This window comes from Mirounga angustirostris, unplaced genomic scaffold (genome assembly GCF_029215605.1).
Source record: "Mirounga angustirostris isolate CCGP_5_RB_7025 unplaced genomic scaffold, mMirAng1.0.hap1 SCAF_1, whole genome shotgun sequence".
In the NCBI taxonomy this organism is placed as follows: domain Eukaryota; kingdom Metazoa; phylum Chordata; class Mammalia; order Carnivora; family Phocidae; genus Mirounga; species Mirounga angustirostris.
The window spans coordinates 41179674-41199569 of NW_026991709.1; the positions used below are offsets into that span (position 1 = coordinate 41179674).

The window sequence follows — 19896 nt, forward strand, 5'->3', positions numbered from 1 at the left end:
CTCAATCCCAGGACCCTGGGATCATGACCTGAGCCGAAGGCAGACGCTTAACGACTGAGCCACCCAGGCGTCCTTCTTCATGTTTCTTAAAGGTTATTACTGGTTCGCCTGGGTGGCTTAGTCAGTTAAGCATCTGCCTTCAGCTTAGGTCATGATCCCAGGGTCCTGGGATGGAGTCCTGCATCAGGCTCCCTGCTCAGTGGGGAGCCTTCTCTCTCTGCTCCCCCTGCTGTGCTTATTCTCTCTCTCTCTTTCTCTCTCTATGTCAAATAAATACAATCTTTAAAAAAATAAAAGGTTATTATTAATTAAAAAAACTCATTCTTTCTAAAATTATCAATTTCAACAATTCTATTATCAATGACCAAGTGTGTCACATGGCATCTCTCTCACATTCTGAAAAAGAGCCCAATTTGCCAGACTGAGTTTCATCTACAAATAAAGCCACAGAAATAGAACCAGAAATTCAGAAGCACAGTGTCCCAGAGATATCCCTAGATGAGTTGATATAGGAGTTGGAACTCTCCTGATGCCTCTATAAGTTACACTCTTGTTTACATTTCCCATTTTCAACCAGATTCTGTAGTGGATTCACTGTTCGTACATCTAAGTATTTCTTAAAATGTGTCCTGCACAAAAATGTTGCTGTTCTTGGGACTACAGTTCACTAGGTTAAGACTAAGACAAATAAAATAAAATTTTATATCTAACAGCTAGTTGAATTAAATTCATAACAGTGACCTTGACTGTAATAAACTCTGAAAACTTGAGGAAATTGCAAAACATGGGTAAATATGTGGATAGTGCTTTTTAGTGTCTCTTTTGTTCCTTCTCTGATCTCCAGAAAAATTAGCCAACATTCTGCAGCAAAGCTTCATTTTTATGACCATAAATTATCATCCTAGGAGACAACATATGCAACAGATGATAATATATTTATAGTTTTGAAGAATGTTTTTTTATTCTGCTCACTGCTACTCTGCATTCTAAAGATATCCTTCATAACCTTTTGCTACTATTGAGCTTTTAACACACTGTATAGAAAGTATCATTCTTGTAGGCATTGTCCTTGTTATTATAACAATCACTATATGAAAATACTTCCAGTTTTAATAAAAAGTACTTTTTTTTTTAAAGTACTTGATTAAAAGACCTTTATTTGATATATTAGATTTCTGGTCATTTAGGTTCTGTGCCATATCCCATTTTTAAACCAGAGCATTTTTTTTTTTTCAATATTAGTTTTGATTTCTAGGATACTCTAAGGAATGATTTTTCTTGTAGGAACTTGGAAGATTCATCCAAATCTGGATCATCTGCTCTCTGGAGAATATGGGTTAACTTGGGTTAACTTTCATAGTTTTATTTGTACTGATTGTGACTTCGTAAGGACCAAGGGGTACAGAAGACCATTTCTTGACTCTAGTAGAAAAAAAAAAATGGTGCTCTGTCAAAATTCCTCAGTATCATTTGTGAAATAAAAATGTGACAGGCTCTCTGCATTTTTTATTCTCAGAAGATTCTTAAAAACTACACCAACAAAATGGCTCACTAACTGCCAATAAATAGCTGTTTAGAATTATTCAATGTTCATTCTTGTATTTTCTCAAAACCTCTCAAAATATCTGTGAGGGTCCTAACTTCTTTCTGAGAAGCTGTAATTTGCATCTGCATTTCCAGAATAATGTAGAAATCTTTAATTTAATCTCCTGTAATAATCCTTGTTTGGTACAACAATTTTATAATTTACCCTCAACTATGAGGTATGGTTTAAAATAATAGGGCTGCTATTTTGTTTCTTAAACAAAAACACTGGAACAATTAAATGAGTGTTGCCATACTAATTCTTGGGAATTTGTACTTATTATAGGAACACTGCTATTGTACAGAATGTTTTGGGAAATCCTCTTTTGAAATTATCTTTAAAATTGGATTGTGATATCATCGCTCAAAGTTATTTAAGCATATAGTATTTTAGGAAACATATTTGCCTGAGATAAAAATCTCTGGTCTCAAAAATAGTTAATAAATAAGAAAAGTAATACATTGTTATATAATAAAGTCTAGGTGGTTGTTTTTTTTTTAACCAAACCAGTATTTTTCAGCGTAGACCTCCACTTTCTTTATTTGATTAAACATCCTATAAATTATGATTACTTCAGAAAAACAAGTTCACCATTTCAAAGAGCATTTTTGTTGGATAAACACATTCTGGTGAATCTGCTTTAAAAAGCTAGTCACATGACTTTAGTCACACTTAACACATATCACGTAGAGTCACTTGGATTCAAAAATTAGCATTCAGTGTCTCAATGCACTAAGCCGGTTCCCCAATTGCTCCTCAGAAAGTTCCTGCCTTAGGTAGAGGGTAACTGCACTAAGGAATCATGAGAGGCGTTTGATTCAATGCCACTGAATGAATATGGGATGTTTGCTGATCTCATTTTAAAAACATTGTGATCGACAGGCAAGGTAGAAGAGTGAACGGAATTTATATCAACTAATTCTGTATGTATTTTTTTTAACTGGAGGGAACACCTGAGGAGTGGAGGAAACGCTGAACCTTGAAACTTGGAACAACTTATCAGATGTTTTCCCATGCCGCCTTAATACTGTCTTAAGTGTATCACAGGTTTTCCTGCCTTATGTCCCAACAGGATTCCTTGAGACGAGAGGGTCAGCTCAGATCATAATATACACTTTTGTATATTTTCTCTTTTTTATCAGGGTATTAAGTAGGAAATCAGAATTTTTTTCATTACTCACTTATAGTTATTTCTTCTCATTTCTCACTACTGAGTTATGTGGAAATTCCAAACATTGACACTTTCCATTATACGATGTGATTATGCATCCTGTAACCTTTGTAAAATTCCACTGCATACATGGGATTCGAGAGTAAGAAGGGTGTAGTGTTTTAGCATTATTATGAAAATCGTTCAATCTTGTGGACCCTCTGAAATGTTCTTGGGGGACACCCAGCAATGCATGGGTGACACTTTGAGAACCACTGTTATAGGTACTATGTCAGGAAAATGCACCTTAAAAACTAACTGAATATTTTAGTTTTATCAAGTGATATAAAGTCTTGACTTACAGTATTATATGATATAGCATGTCTTGAAGAAAGTCCTGAAATGTATAACAGCAGCTGCATACAAAAGGCTGCAAATCATCTTGAAAGGCTTTGGAGTTTATTTGGGATGGAGCAGTTAGCTCTGCAAAATTAAACCATCAGAAACTTTTTGTTGTTGAGAAAAACAAACAAAAAATGAATTGCCTCTCTTTGGTTTCCCATCATATGAATTCAGAGCACAGTTATGGCATGTTGCTTATTTATTTTATTTTTATTTTTTTGCACTGAACTACCAATTTATTTCATTTTAAGAGAACCATGGAATTATTGGTGAAAACTGTTTACCACTAAATTATTTTTTAGTCTTTTTCCTTACGAAATTTCATTTTAAATGGTTAGCATTTTTCATGTGCATGCATGCATCTATGCATATGAGCATTCTTATATTCATATGTTCAAATAGATGGGATCCAAAATTCCACCACGATGGTGCTCAGTTTACTGTTTAACAAAACCAAGTTAGAGAAAATATAGGCTTTTATCTAATTTATATGTTGTATTGTATAAAGTCAATCCAATTCTCAAGCCCCAAATTCATTTTAGAGATATAATTACCACATAAACCAATTTGGGAAATTTGAGAGAGCCAGATGATTTGTTTTTGGTTATATTCTTCATTTTTCATTTTTTTTTTTAAATTTCTGTCCTGAAGACACATACTGAGTCGTTAGAAGTTAGATTTTTTTTAAAGATTTTATTTCTTTATTTGAGAGAGAAAGCGAGCAGGGGGAGCATCAGGCAGAAGGAGAAACAGGCTCCCAGCTGAGCAGGGATACCCTCCTCCCATGCAGGACACCATGCTGGACCCAGGACCCTGGGATCATGACCTGAGCTAAAGGCAGACACTTAACGACTGAACCACCCAGGCGCCCCTGTAGTTAGATTTTTATATTGGATAAGAAGTTTCTCCCTTTCGTTACATTTATAGCCCATTAACATCTATTTAATTTTTAGAAGATAAAAGCAAATGAAACGTTATCATAGGCATTGCGTGTTAAGCGAAGGAGAAAGAAATCTCATTTTACATAATAATTTATTTGATTTTTTTCTCTGTAATTCTGCCAACTTGATGCCAGAAATATTCTACTACAGTTATTTTACTTAATTTCATTTGCAAGATAAGAAAGGGAAAAAAAAGTGGCTAATGCAAGTAGTTAAAAGCTAAGCAGTTAAATGCTTCTTTTCAGGATAACTCCATTTTAAGGACACAAATAATAGAAAACATGAGCCTTTATTCTGTAGTCAAGGACTAAAAACTACAAATACCAAGAACCAGAGTGATATAAAAAGAAAATTATATTATTTTGATAAGTAATATATATCATATATCCTTTACACATGAATGAAAAAAAAGTAACACATAAATATCTAATCAGAGGCCTTCATATATTTTAAGCTTTGAATCAAAATAAATAATGTCAATCATGAATTTATTCCCTACTCTCTTAGGATCAGTATGGATAGGCCTTATAAAGCTTCACAAAGTAAAGCCATATATTCAAAAATCAGAAAATGCTAGAAGACTTCGTAATCTCAGTTGTCAACATTGCATCAATATTTAATGAGAGATCTAGTACTTTCTAGTCACCCAATTCAGAGAGATAGATACCATAAACATTTTTTTTTAAGATTTTTTATTTTATTTTTTGACAGAGAGAGACAGCGAGAGAGGGAACACAAGCAGAGGGAGTAGGAGAGGGAGAAGCAGGCTTCCCGCTGAGCAGGGAGCCCGATGTGGGGCTCGATCCCAGGACCCCGGGATCATGACCTGAGCCGAAGGCAGACGCTTAACGACTGAGCCACCAGGTGCCCCGATACCATAAACATTTTAATGCGTAAAAATAATCTATCCAGATTTATGTGGGGGAAAAATCACAGCTATTGTTTTGGAGTGGACTATAGTAGTATGGAGGTTGTATGTAAAATATTACACAGTCTCTAGCAGGAACAATTTTCTCTAAAGTGCATGATTCATTCATTCAACATTTGAGTGCCTATGATGTACCCGGCACTGTTCTAGGGTGGTAAATAAAACAAAGCCCTGACCTTATGAGTTTACATTCTAGTGTGGGAATTCAAGTAATAAACAAGCAAGTGAAGGTATAGCAAGGCAGAGAAGTAAGATGAAGAATGTGGGTAGTGGGGGAGGGTGTTATTTCAGTGAGGAAGATTAAGAGAGTTTCCCTGATAAAATGATGTCAGAGTAGTGAAATGGTGAGAGTGGAGGAACAAATAATAGAAGCATCAAAGTTAATTAACCAGATTTATTTTGCCTTAACTATCTTTTCAATTTAATAAATTAATTGTAATCATTGTTCTGATTCCAACAGGCTCACTTTGCAAGAAGACAAATTAAGCAGTCAGATTAATGATTTAACTCAGACTAAACATCAGGCTCATAGTGACTGGTCTAGGCTGTAGTGCTGGCAAGCCTGGAAGCTTAGTAAAATCACTTTCTGATATTATTTCCAGTTCATGTGAATATCCCACATTTTCAAAAATGTGATGACACATTGCCTGAAGCTTTTCCCAGAGCCCCGAAGCCATTGACCAGCCCCAGATTCCTTTGGCATTGGGAAGTACCGCAGTCTTCCTGTCCTAAGTCAGGCTCACCGCTGGATGTCTGGCATGGCTGATAATTTGACTCATTTCTGTCATATGTCATGGTTCAGATACACTCCCGTGACTTTTTTCCTTTTTCATTTGCTGGCCACTCTTCTGGAATTGCCCCCTAGTTCAAGCTGTTGTTTACTAAACATAAACCTGTAAGGGAACTGTTGCTGTGATGTCCAGCCAGAACTGTCTTTTTGGATATTTAGGAGATTCTCAACCTATCATTTCATCTTTCCTTATTTTCCAATCATCAATATTAAAGAAATCAAGCTTACTCAAGTTTTGCACTTTTTTAGTTACTTACTAGAATGAACCTAATATCTCTATTTCTATCATTTTTGTCGCAATTACATACTGAATAGATCTTTCTGATTTATTTATCTATAACACTGTTTCTTTGGAAAACTGTGTTCAGAGTGCTAAAAATACACACTTTCAAATGAAATTCTTTAACCATTAAAGAAAATTAGGGTTGAGTATGTATAAAACACAAAAGTTTAACATTTAAAAACCTCACCAAACTCGGAAATATCTTCAGCCTTATCTGTAAATATTTGCATTGTTTTTGTTGAAGATAGACATTATACATCAAATGACCTAATTTGAAACTAACAGAAAGTAACAGAAAAGTTATTTATTTGTATTGCATTACCTGGGCAGCGATAGAGTAACTTAGAATGCAGGTGAAGATTTTCCTGTATTTTAAGAAATTCTTAAGCATTTCACATAATGTTGAAACGTTTCAAAAGTTCAAGGGATAGGCTTTTGCTACCTAAGAGATCATCCGTCTCGGATCTCTGGTGGCAATCAACATCTGCTGGAACAATTCTCTCAATGGCTTTTAGATTTGAACTACTGAGGATTAGAACAGATGCTTCCCCTGGGATTCTTCCTGGCTTGCCCTTTACCTTGTTGTCTACTGTTGTCTACAGTGAGTGAAGGTTAGTCCTTGATAATAGATAGATGCTAAATCCTAGAGTCAAATGATTTATCTCTATGGTTCCACTTTTAACCTGAGAAGCCAATATTTGCCTCCAGGTTAAACACTCAACTACTTAGGGTTTACTAAGATAAACTCTCCAAAGTCCTTTGTCACTCTAAGTATGACCTGACAGAGCTCACGGGCAGGCAATGTGAACTGCGGATCAGCAAAGCATTTACAAAATCAACAGGGAGAGATTTGTATATATAATTAGAGAAAAATTGGGGCAGATAAGAGATATTATGCCTTAATGTCCAGAGAGTTTAGCAAGTATACTCCCTTTCTTTAGAAATCATGACTTGGAGTCCCCTAACACAGAGTGACAGAGCTGACTTTAGTTGAGTGCCTAAGAAATTCAGGATTTTAGCCAAATGTCTCATTTGAACTGTCTAAATTCATTAAGCTTAGAGAACTGAATTGCAGGATCTTTTGAGAATAGGTTTACTCCAACTGCTATTTCTGGACAAAGCGAACAAGGTTTTGGACTACTTCAACTGATCCTGGCTTTGAGTGTAGCAATTATGTAATGCCTCTGCCCAGAGACTCTCTAGCATCTTTACTTGCAACATTTTATTCTTCTCTTTTAAATTTTCTGTAAGAATTCTATAGGAGTAAAGCCAGATATGACATCCAATAGGTAAGTAGATCCAAACTTAGGATAATCTTTAAGAGTCCAAAATAATGAACATCAAAAACGTCCGCATCCTTGATATGCAAGTAGGTTTAAGACAGAAATTTGAAAGTTGAAAGAGCTAAGGTTCATAGGTCAGCACAGCTATTAGAGATATTCCCCATGATCTTCAGTTGACGAATGACAAGATAGCTGCACAGAGAAGTTAAGAAACTTGGCTAAATTAAACAGTATGCTAAAATTAGACCAAAAACCAAGACTCTCGGTTTCTGCTAAACTTAAGAATGCAAATGGATTGAGTGACTATAAATTCCCCTGAGCCCCAATTACTGAGCTATACACATAATAAGACAGAACTGAGAGGAACTGATCCTAGGTTTGCCACTTTAAATATAGGGAGCAAGCATTAACTTCTGATTCTGTTATGGAGGTCCCTCTGCAATTGAGGTTTTAGACATACTCTATATGCTGGGATTCTGAGCTTCCTCCAGGCAATTGGAGACTTTTCTCAAATACATAAATGTCTGGAGAGCTTACATGTGGATATAGAGACCACCTTAAGTAAATGCATTCATTTTACAATGTATTTGTATATTGTAAAGAATACATCTTCATAAATCATCTTTATAGTAACTAGCTGTGCTTTAGAGGACTCTAAGTGCCTAGTAGCACTTTATCAACCATCTTGAAATTGTCAACTGATTTCAAAATTTTAGCTCATTAATAATGGTTGTACTTGAATAGTTTTACTGTGACAGGGAAGTATGCCAAATGATGACTCTAAATCTTTGGGTAGCCCATTGAAGGATGTGTTTGGCAGTTAATTGAAAAGCATCTAAAATTTCAAAATGTCTCCCACATATATAACTGAGAAAGCAATTTCTGAAAAACAACAAAGAAGTCAAACAATAGAAGCTTGAATTTATTGGGGAGTAGGGGGGAAAGGGGAATTATTGTGATCAATCAGGAGAAGTATGAATAAATTCTACAATGGATGACTTGTAGGAAATTTAGTGAGTCAGAGTCTTATAGATTCATTTGATTTTATTTTGATAGTCTCAGATCTACAGATGCTCAATTTGAAGGCAGACAGCCTTACTCTGAAGTAAGACTTTATTAAAATGTGGGGGTTCTTCTTTCACCCATATTTCAGAACCAAATTGGACCCTCAAGAACTTGTAATCCAGTGTCTCATTATGTCAATGACATTTACATTTTTGTAGCCATAGATAGTGTTTGATCTGGGAGTAAAAAACTTGTTTCTTACTAAACTCTTTGGTCATAGATACCTCTGTTTGATAAAGAAATTGGTGCTTAATTAAAGTTTCATTAGCAATAGGGAGTTATCCCCTTCTCAAAAAAGAAAAAAAAGAAAGGAAGAAAGTTAAGAATAAAGGAGAAAATAGGGGCGCCTGGGTGGCTCAGTCTGTTGAGCGGCTGCCTTCGGCTCGGGTCGTGATCCCAGAGTCCTGGGATCGAGCCCCACATCGGGCTCCCTGCTCAGTGGAGAGCCTGCTTCTCCCTCTCCCCCTGCCTGCCTCTCTGCCTACTTGTGCTTTCTCTCTCTCTCTGTCAAATAAATAAATAAAATCTTAAAAAAAAAGAATAAAGGAGAAAATAAAATAAAATAATAAAAAAGCATAAAAACATAAAAAAAATTAAAGAATAGAGGGAAACATCTCAAAGGGATACTGTTATATTTACTAAAACCCAGTGTCAAAATTAGCTCTGAGGAACCAGGATCTTACTTGACTAGAACAGAAATAAAAATATCCAGAGAAAGGATGTGAATAGTAAGGGGAAAAAAAAGAAAAAAAAGAAAAAGTTAATTCCACTTAGTCTACATAAAATCCCAGATAAATCCTGGAGCTCGTCTGAATTATTTTCCCTTGCTAAGTAAAGCTTGTCATACACCATCTAAAGCAGTAGTTTTCAGGTAAGGATAATTTTGCTCCTAGGGGATATTTGGCATTGTCTGGAGACATTTTTGGCTGTCACAAATGGAGGCATGCTAATGTTATCTAGTGGATAAAGGCCAGGGGTGCTACTAAACATCTTACGACGTACAGGACAGCCCCCACAACAAATCGTTAATCTGCTTCAAAATGTCAATGGTGCTACTGTAAAGAGAGCTTGTTCTAAAATTACCCAACATGTGTAAATAATGTGTAAAAAATGGGAATGAAGATCAAAGGTCCCTCTCAGGTACTTTATAATTTCTCCTATACATACTGGACCATAAGTTGCATGGGGCAATGTAGACTACATTGCCATTTGTGGAAAAAAAAAAAAAAAAATGCAACAGACTAGCCATCTGCCACCAGGCCTGGCATGATGAACTTGGGGATATTTCACAAACAGAATGCAATGAATAGTATGACTTTTTTTTTTAAGGTCTTATTTATTTATTTGAGAGAGAGAGAGAGAGCAAGAGAGAGCACAAAGGCAGACGCTTAACTGACTGAGCCACCCCGGCTTCCCTGAATAGTATGACTTTTATTCCTGTTAATATTTTATCCTCATGTGCTCTTGATCTAACACTTAAAATTTTAATTCCTTCCCCCGGTGCTCTAAATTTTAAACATGGCCTCTTTATTTTTGATGTTTTGATTTTGTTTTATTGTCTTTGGAGTTAACTCATAAATAGACATACTTACCTCGCAGGTAAATATGTCATGTATTTTCAGTCAACGTATGAGTCTTAGCCATGCATAATTAATTTTTATGTTTAAAAATTGTACTTACCTCATCCTACAAAGGAATGGAGTAATATTCATATTCAGAGACAATATTTATTAAATTATTGGTGGTATTTTTAGGTTAGTAAAGTACCTACAATATCAATATTGAAACAGTTGATATAGGATGCATTTTGTTTATGGAGTCAAATGAAAATCTTTATAACATTCTGCAAACTCTAAAATATTTAATCTATGCAACATCTTGTGAGATATTTTCATAATTTTATAGATACTGTAAAAACTTGATGTTCAGTAATTCTTATATTTATTACTATTATGGAAGTAACATTGTTAAATAGCATGAGGGGAAAGAAGGCATAAGAAAATAGTATGATTTTTTAAAGCTATTATTATGTTATATATTGGCTCATTCTTAGTATTTGTGTATTCTGAAAAACTAGGTTCAATGTATTATTTTCTAAAAATGAGCTGTATTTTTAAAAATGTTCAAAATTACCAAATATCTTCAGTAAAATCTACCACTCTAAGCCCATAACATAAGTGGTTATATTCTCTATCCACACACCTTTGGGAAACAAGCTGTTGTAAACAGGAGAGCTTGAAAGTCAGACTCCTGTTTTAAACTCTGGGCATGCAGAAATGAAGTAAGCAAGCCAATTACTACTGTGAACGTCCCAGTCTAATTATCCCAGATAATTAAAAGGTAGAAGGATCACCGAACAGGGAGTGACCAGGTTGGCCTAGAATATTCCCAAATGTTCCACCAATGACTTCGCATTTGACCAGAATGTTCGACTAAGTTTACTAGTTGCAGAAGGTAGACAGGGAAAAAGCCTCCCAAGGTAAAAGAATAGCATGTGTTTTGGAGAAAGGTAATTTAATTCAAGTCAATGAGCATTTGTTGAATGGCTACCCTACACATTTGCCAAGATATCTGAATAAGACAATTGCTCTCTGCAGTGAGCATGGGCACATGTGGATTATGCTCATTATCTTCAGATTTATAACCTATTTAGATTTTCATAGGCTAAGGATTTCAAATTATTACAAATTGTGACAAAAAAAATTATTTATGACAACAGGACAAGAGCTACTACTTGCATTCATTTTGCCTGTATTGAATATATAGATTTTGAAACTATAATGTTGAATTTAAAATTTGTGATAACATACACATTGATCCTTCCTCAAACTCTGAGATGATTTTGCCAGTTTGTGATCTCACCTTAATTAAGTGGGTACAGTGTTTATTTGTTTGTTTGTTTGTGTTTCATTTAAAGCCAGAGTGACTCCATGTTGTTTGCCAATAATGGAAAAAGAAAAATATATATAAAATTCTTCTTAGTCTGATTTATTTTTAGTAGAAATAGCAACAATTGCTAAATTTGAATAATACCTTGTAGTTGACAATAAGCTTTCCCTCCTATGCTCATTTAATAAATTCTTCGTATCAATATATAAAATGTGTTAACCACTTGAAGGGAATTAGAAGAGAAGAAAGGGCAAGATATTTACTGAGCAGACTGTTAATGATCACTTTATTAGTTGATTTATGTATATTATAAAACCATTGCCAATGACAAAAATATTCCATAATCCCCAGTCATCTTTGTGTGTCTCTATTTCTATGAGTTCAGCAGACTATAACGATTACAAAACATTAGCAAGACAACAAAATTCAAAATTTAAGTGATTTCTTTAAAATAATTTTTTTAAAGATTTTATTTACTTATTTGACACATAGAGAGAGAGAGAGCACAAGCAGGGGCAGCAGCAGGCAGAAGGAGAAGCAGGCTTCCCTCTAAGCAAGGAGCCTGATGCAGAACTCGATCCCAGGACCCTGGATCATGACCTGAGCCGAAGGCAGACACTTAATGACTGAGACGTAATTTGCCAAATATTTTTCCAAACACATTTCCTTTTCGTGTGGGTTTCAAACAACGTTTAAATACAATGTCCCCAGTGAAAGTAAATAGATAGCACTCAATTGGAAAATTTCTGGAAATAATTTGCTTAAATCTGTAACCACGTGGTAGCTTAGAGAACACATTACACTAGTCCCAGTCAAGTTCAGGGATGGTGTAGAGCAAAGCCCTACATTGAAAAGATGGGCTCCCAGCAGAGATCCCTCCGATAGCATTTATGTCTGTGTCCAGAACAGCACAGGAAAGGATTCTCCTTCTAAGCTTAAACACAGGTGTGGCCCTGATTTTCCTAAAGGGATCACTTTTCATTATTTCACTATTTTCAGAAATTTTATTAAAATATTGTCAATGCTCTCCTCTGTGGAAAATAGCGATGAAGTGCGTAAGATGAAACAACTTTAGCGTGTTCCATTTTCATCCTGGTTGAGGTCAAACACAACAAATAGGTGTCTTGTTCCTGACAATCGTCAACCTAATGTTTTGTCTAGGTTCATATTTTAATGTAAATTAAGGACCTTGGCAAGATGATGTATATCTGTTCCTTATATTTCTAAATAGATACAAAGTTTTCATCAAGGAAAGGACTTCCTTTTTTAGTGCATTTTTTAAAAGATTTTATTTATTTATTTGCCAGAGGCGGGGGGGGAGAGTAAAAGCAGGGGGAGTGGCAGGCAGAGGGAGAAGCAGGCTCCTTGCTTCGATGTGGGACTCGATCCCAGGACCCTGAGATCATGACCTGAGCCGAAGGCAGACGCTTAACCATCTGAGCCACCCACGCGCCCCTTTAGTGCATTTTTTATACTTTTAGTAATTTGGCTCTGGGCAAAGGAAAGCAAATGGCAAAGTGTCTTATCTCTGCAGCAGAGATAAGACATATAACTAGGATACTGCAGAGTATTATCTTTCCTTTGCTCTATGAATATAGCTTTGTTTGACTTCTGTTAATTCTCAGAGCTTTTTAAGAAAGAGAAAATGTGCCTAATGATTTCATTTGGCATCCTGAATAGATTTTGTTCCATGTCACATGTATAATTCTGTTTTTGTTGAAATTAAGGATATTTGATATCTTGAATCCTTAAACCCAAGTGCAAATAAGTTAATTTGGGAATTGTAAAATTTTATTAGTTATTTTTAGGATTGGATGTATTGTCAGAGAAAATGGCAATATTAGACCCTCCAAATTTTTTATTTATTTATTTATTTATTTATTTATTTATTTATTTATTTGCGAGAGCACGAGTGAGAGCAAGAGGGGGAGGAGCAGAGGGAGAGAGAGAATCTTAAGTAGTCTCCACACCCAGTTTGGAGCCCGATGAGGAGCTTGATCTCAGGACTCTGAGATCATGACCTGAGCCTAAATCAAAAGTTGGATACTCTGGTTTCTCTTCAGATCGTATAAATCTTTTGCCTTTTACTAAATCAAAAGTTGGAAGTTTTGGGATGCCTGGGTGGCTCGGTTGGTTAAGCGTCCGCCTTCGGCTCATGTCATGATCCCAGGGTCCTGGGATAGAGTCCTGCATCGGGCTCCCTGCTCAGCAGGGAGCCTGCTTCTCCCTCTGCCTGCTGCTCTCCCTGCTTGTGCATGCTCTCTTTCTCTCAAGTAAATAAATAAAATCTTAAAAAAAAAAAGTTGGAAGCTTAACCAATTGAGCTACCCAGGCACCCTTGGACTCTCCAAATTTATTTATTTTATTTTATTTTAGCTTTTTTTAAATTTTAAATTCAATTAGCCAATGTATAGTGGACCCTCCAAATTTAAATACGAAAGGACCCTTTAAAATGTTGAAGATAACGCAAACTGTGAAGAAGAGAGTGAATGAGTGAGTGAGGGAGAAAAGCAAGGGGAGCTTCAAAGACCTTATGCCCTCTCCTCTAGTTGACTATAAAAATTTTCCATTCTGTTTTTCTGGTTGTAAATCGTCCCACTTCTGTTGTGCACACTGTGCACTGTGGTGTCCCCCAGGATCTCCGGAAGCTGTCCTTAGTTTCACTCCCATCTCCCCAGCCTGGCTTATTTTACTTCACCAATATAAAGCGTCAACTACCCTTCAGCTGAAGCTTCTCAAGAGGGCTGTGCTCAGTCACCCTCTCTGTGCTCACTTCACTACAGTTTCAGGCACTCATCAAACCCCAGTGTTAACCCCACCTCCTTCAAAGACCTGTGGCATTATTCTCTCTGAGCAGTTCACTTGTGTGAAAACCAAAGAGAAGCATCAAGTTTAGGGGGATATTTCCAATCACAGATACCAGTGTCCTCTGCAGGATTAAGTTGGCTCAGTCTACCTATGGCTAAACCCCAATTTGACCTTTTCCCATCCTTTTCCATTATATTCCTCCACATACTCTGTAGCATAGTCACACCGGAAACTTCTTCGAAAACATACATTTTCCTCCTCTGTGCTTTGTTTGATATATGACACTTCCCTCCGAGTATGCGAGTGTTAAGCTAATGTTTCTGGAGTCTTTATTGTGTGCCAGGAACTATGCTAAAGGTTTTATTAAAATTTGTCATTTAATGCCCCAGCTCTGCTATGAACCAGAACTATTACTTTACACAGATGAAGAAGCTCAGGTGTAATGAGGTCTAATAACTTCACCTCCTAAGATCCATTTCTCCAAAGCGATATGTCGCCCCACTTGAGCATTACTTTGAAACCAGTGAAGTGCTGTGAGGTGCAGGGTCAGTGGAACACGTTTTGATGAATAGGCTTTACGATTTGGATGATGTGAATTCTTTGCAATATTTAGCCTTTTTTTTCTTATATCAAAAATCTGTACATCTTTTCGGGCTCAATTCATATGTGACCTCCTCAGTCTCTCTAGTGAGACTCTCAGCCCCATGCTCTGCATCACAGCCGTTTCTGCTGCCTTCCTACTCACTGGCAAGTCCATGACCAGCATGACCAGCATCACCTGGAGCTTTTGAGAAGAGCAGACCATGGCTACACTCAGCAACTACTGAATCAGGGCTTCCATTTTAATGGGAGCAAATTCCAGATGATTCATATAGATAGTAAAGTTTGGGAAGCAAAGTACTAGATACTTCTTTCTGCATTTCATTATTCAAAACAACTAATTATTATTCCTCTTTGCCTGAGATTTTCCAAACAGAAGGGCTAGTGTGTTATTTATATTTGTCTCACTCAGAGTGACTAGGCTAATACTTCCCATATGGATGCTACTCAACACATTTTTATTAAATGTATTTATTAAACTGAGAGCAAATTCCATGGGATTTATACCTTTATTTTCCCATAACTCAGAGAAACCATATTCTCTACACTCTAAGTTCTAGGAATGTAGTTATTCTATCTATTTAGTTCCTGTGGTGCCTACCTAGCACATGTCAGGTACTTCAGTGATTGATAATGGAGTGAAGCACTGAGTAAACTAATCAAGATGATTGATCAATGTATCAAAGAGAGTGTTTTAGAGGTATAATTTTACTTTGAATTTATTTAGTTAACAAATACCGAGGAGAACTTATGTATCAAGGAGTGGTATGAGGGGTTTTTTGGTATAAGTTCTTTACAATATTAACTTGCATTCTGAACTAAGATTGCTTGGTCAAGCATAAATCTATGTTCAATCAATAAAGGTTGACTTGGATACCTCATTCAATTCTAATATACCATATAGCACATCTATTTTAGGTCTTTTTTTTTTTGCAGATGAGTAATTAATGTGCCATAGTTGATATAAACCAGCAGTATTTAAACAATTTTTAAATATTTTCCTTTCATCAAATTAATTGCAAGTAAACCCTTCAGTACATGGTATGCTACTCACTTCTGCTTGGTATTAAAATAGAATATCCAGATATTTCAGCAGAAACCCATAATCCATTTCAGAAGGACTCTGACAAATTCAGTCAGGTTTCATATTATAATATATGTTATATGCTTCATGCACTGATCATATATGTACATGATTTTATATTTAAAGGGAGGGAAGATCCCAATCCGATGGACATCACCGGAAGCTATTGCTTACCGCAAGTTCACGTCAGCCAGCGACGTATGGAGTTATGGGATTGTTCTCTGGGAGGTGATGTCCTATGGAGAGAGACCATACTGGGAGATGTCCAATCAGGATGTAAGTATTTGTAGTCAATGAATTATGGTTTCAGATTAAGAGATCAAGCTGTGCAAGGAAGTGGAGCATAATGAAACCAGGTGGCTCCCAGTTTGTGACACTGAAATAGAATCCTTAGAAGAAATGAAATAGTTTCCAAGTCTTGCAAGGATATTAATTGAGTTGCTCTTACAGCTTTACATGTTTCCCTGAAGCAGGGGTTTAGAAATGAGAGAAAATGAAGACATTTGTAACAAGAATGTAATGAAATAAGTGATCGAAAAGATAGTCAATAGATATGGGGGACTGTTTGAAGTATTTTTACTGCAAAATTGTTTCTATGTAACACTAATAAGCCACATGTCTGCCATCCTTTGTAGATTTAATTAATGCATCTATGCCAACATTTTGTTTATTTAAACAGAGTATTTCCCAACGTCAGACAAAGCAACCGATCTCTAGTGTGTTGTTTCTCTTAATGTATTATACTTGCATGTGAATTTAGTCATACGAATTGAAGTATCTGGATGGAAAAATAATGTTAAACTTTCTATTGTAACTGTGATATGATTTTTGAAAAGAATTTTTGTTTTTAGAAGTCATGTCTTGCAAATGCCTAGTAAAAGGATGCTGTTGACATGGGATCAGGCACTCAGAGACTTGTCTTTATGCTTAGCCAAAGACTTTGAGCATGATCTCAAAGATACATGAGATGGAAAGCTGAGATGCTTTTAGTCATTTGCTACTCACTACATATAAAACTGCTTTTACTGTATTTGCATTTAAAACCTTTCTGTACTTTTCCAATCCAGCTATTTTTATAATAGTGCTGAGAAAATCAGACTCACTTTTCCACATCTCTATTTTCCAAATTTTCTCTGTATTAGAGGATCTCAAAGTGTGGGCTCTGGACCAGCAGCTTTAGCAGGGCCTGGGAATTTGCAGTAATGCAAATTCTCAGGCCTTCCACTAGACTTATGGAATCAGAGGAGAGCAATCTATATATTAAGTCCTCCAGATTATTCTGATACACAGCAAGTTTGAAAAATCACTGTTTTATGTGATTTAAGGGTACAAATGAACTAACAGTTACTTCATTGTTCTGCACATAGGATTTTACCTAAAGGAACTTAACTATGATTTGGAAGATACCGTTTCAATGAAGTATAACAAAATCTGTTGACTTTTTTCTGCATTCATTCACATATGAACAATATTCCATATAAATCTGTATTACCAAATAATAATTTCTTTATAACTCATTGAATCTCCTATATCACAGAATGTTTCTTCTGATTTTCATCTGAAAAGGAGCTTTACAAATGCTTCTTTCCCAAATTCACTCTCTCTCTCTCTCTCTCTCTCTAGATCTTCCTTTATATAACATTTCTGGGCAAGAATAATCACTTATTTATTTGATAAGCTGTCATCCTTTTAAGTAACTGAAAATGAGAACTTTTCCACTTAACTTTAAAATATTCATATTGGTGTACCCTTCCCACGGAGAATAAAAGGAATTTCAGTTCTGAAGTCCCTGGAAACTGCTTCTCACACAGGTGATTAAAGCTGTGGATGAAGGCTATCGGCTGCCGCCCCCCATGGACTGCCCAGCTGCATTGTATCAGCTGATGCTGGATTGCTGGCAGAAAGACAGAAACAACAGACCCAAGTTTGAGCAGATTGTCAGCATTCTGGACAAGCTTATCCGGAACCCAGGCAGCCTGAAGATCATCACCAGTGCCGCAGCAAGGTGACACTTGGATTTTGCATTCTGCTCTCACTCAGAAATTAATGCATTTTCTATCTCCATTGTGTTAATTTTCTTCTCCCACTTCCCTAACTGCATTCTCTGAAACTCGTATTCCTGAGGACTGGAAAAAAGTGTCTTTATTTTCTTCCTTAAAACAAAACAAAACAAAACAAAAAAACTTTCGAGAGAAATTCTTATGTTGTTTAATCGTAATTATGAAATTCGGAGATATTTTTAACTTCCAACTTGACCAGGAGTGAGTTTACATTCAGGCTTGTGTTTAAGTCTTCGGGAAATAGGAACGCCGGACACATAGCTTCTTTTCACTCTCCACTATTTAAACAAAAATTTTTTAAAGGAAAAAAATAAGAAATGTCCTAGAGTGCTGGTGAATTCTAGTGATGTCCTAATTCTTTCCTCATTTAAAATAAAGCTTCAAAAATAATAATGCTTCTAAAACATTGCACTGGCCAGCAGAATGCAATCCCCCCCCATACCGTGTAACTAAACAAACATTTGTTGAACCCATGTTGTGTGCCAATCACTTTGTTAGACACTGTAGAGAACAAAACTGAGAATAAAATAATATCAGTGTCCCCCCAACAAAAGACAAACGTCAGTACCTCAAAGTTATAATGCAATCCCGAATGCACGACATCCATTAGATTTTACTCATATTCCTCCTAGCTGAGAATCACTGAGTTTTCTTAATGATTTTGAAGAACGTAAGTTAAAGTGTATCTAAAAAGTGCAATTGAAGAAATGGGGAATGAGAGATGAATTTTGTCAGGGGCCATGAGAAGGAAAAAAAAAAAGTGTTAATATATTTAGTACTTCTCAGAGAAGCTAAAGGCAAAGCCAACTGTCATGTTTAAAGATTTATATTCTCATTGTACACAGAAGAGCAAAACAGTTCTTTTCCATTCTGATGATATGTGCTCTTATAGGACAGTTACATGGTTTTAGTAAAAGAACTATACTTAGTGCGCATATAAATCCACAGTATTAAGTGGGATGTATAAATGCTACATAGTGATGATTTACTGTGACTCATGTAAAAGGGTGTAAAAGGTATAATATAATGTCTTATTGGAAGGAGTTTGTTTCTTTTTTGCTGTCTTTACTGATAATCGCCGAGAATTATGACTTTCAAATTGATAGAGCATTTCCAGTTGCACTTTATCATAGCATATATGATTTTTAACATTAAGAGGAACAATTATATTGAGACTACATGATCCAGGTTTTGCACTATATTTGGATAAAATGAGTAAGAGGAATCTGAGCCAAAGTCTTGATATCAGCATCTAAAATTGTAGGTTATTTGTTGAAAATAACATTTAGGGGTCACTAAGATTGAACTTGATGATATATCCTTTGTAGAAAAAACTACTCATAACTTATCCTGTAAGAATGAATCTCTTGTTCGAATCTTCACAGAGAGAAACTGAACAGACTCTTGGAAATCTACCTGACGGGTTAACAACTAACAGTGTAAATAACCTGTCCTTCTCTGGGCCATAGGGTGCTCATTTTGTACCCTGAAGCCATTTCTTTTGATCTTTACTCAATAGCAATCATGGGGAAAAACAATAACAAAAAACAAATATCTTTCAATTCTTTCCATATCATAAAAAAGACACTCAAATCATTTCCATAGGATGGTATTATCCAAATAAAAACTAACTCATGTAATATGCTCAAGGGATATTTAACTCCAATTCTGTGTGGGGAAATGGTATTAATATCAGATCATAGTATATCAGGATATATCCTAGTATCCAAATTTTAACATACTTCTTAAATTCACTTTTCCATTCTTATTGAAATCGAATATCATTTCTCCTAATATAAATCCTTAATACTTGAATAAATTCTATGTATTTTGTCACAAAACATGTAATTTTAGGGAAAATATTTTTCTAAGAGGTGCCATATATCTTAATTCACTTAAATATAGAAGTCTTAGAAATTGTATATGTTTACTTATTGCCATTAAAACACACAACTAGGTGGATTGCGTCAATATACATTGATTAGTAACAACCTCAAGTTGCCATGCAACAATGTCAAGAAAGTATTT

General features: G+C 35.7%; 1 protein-coding gene across 1 annotated transcript in view; it reads left to right on the forward strand.

The window, feature by feature from the left end:
- The window catches only part of EPHA3 (EPH receptor A3), a 360686-nt gene that overhangs the window by 319402 nt on the left and 21388 nt on the right, over window positions 1-19896 (forward strand). The window contains exons 14-15 of the mRNA XM_045902696.1: window positions 15935-16084; window positions 17620-17813. Coding sequence (XP_045758652.1) covers window positions 15935-16084; window positions 17620-17813 — 344 coding nt within the window. The remainder of the gene's footprint in view (window positions 1-15934; window positions 16085-17619; window positions 17814-19896) is intronic.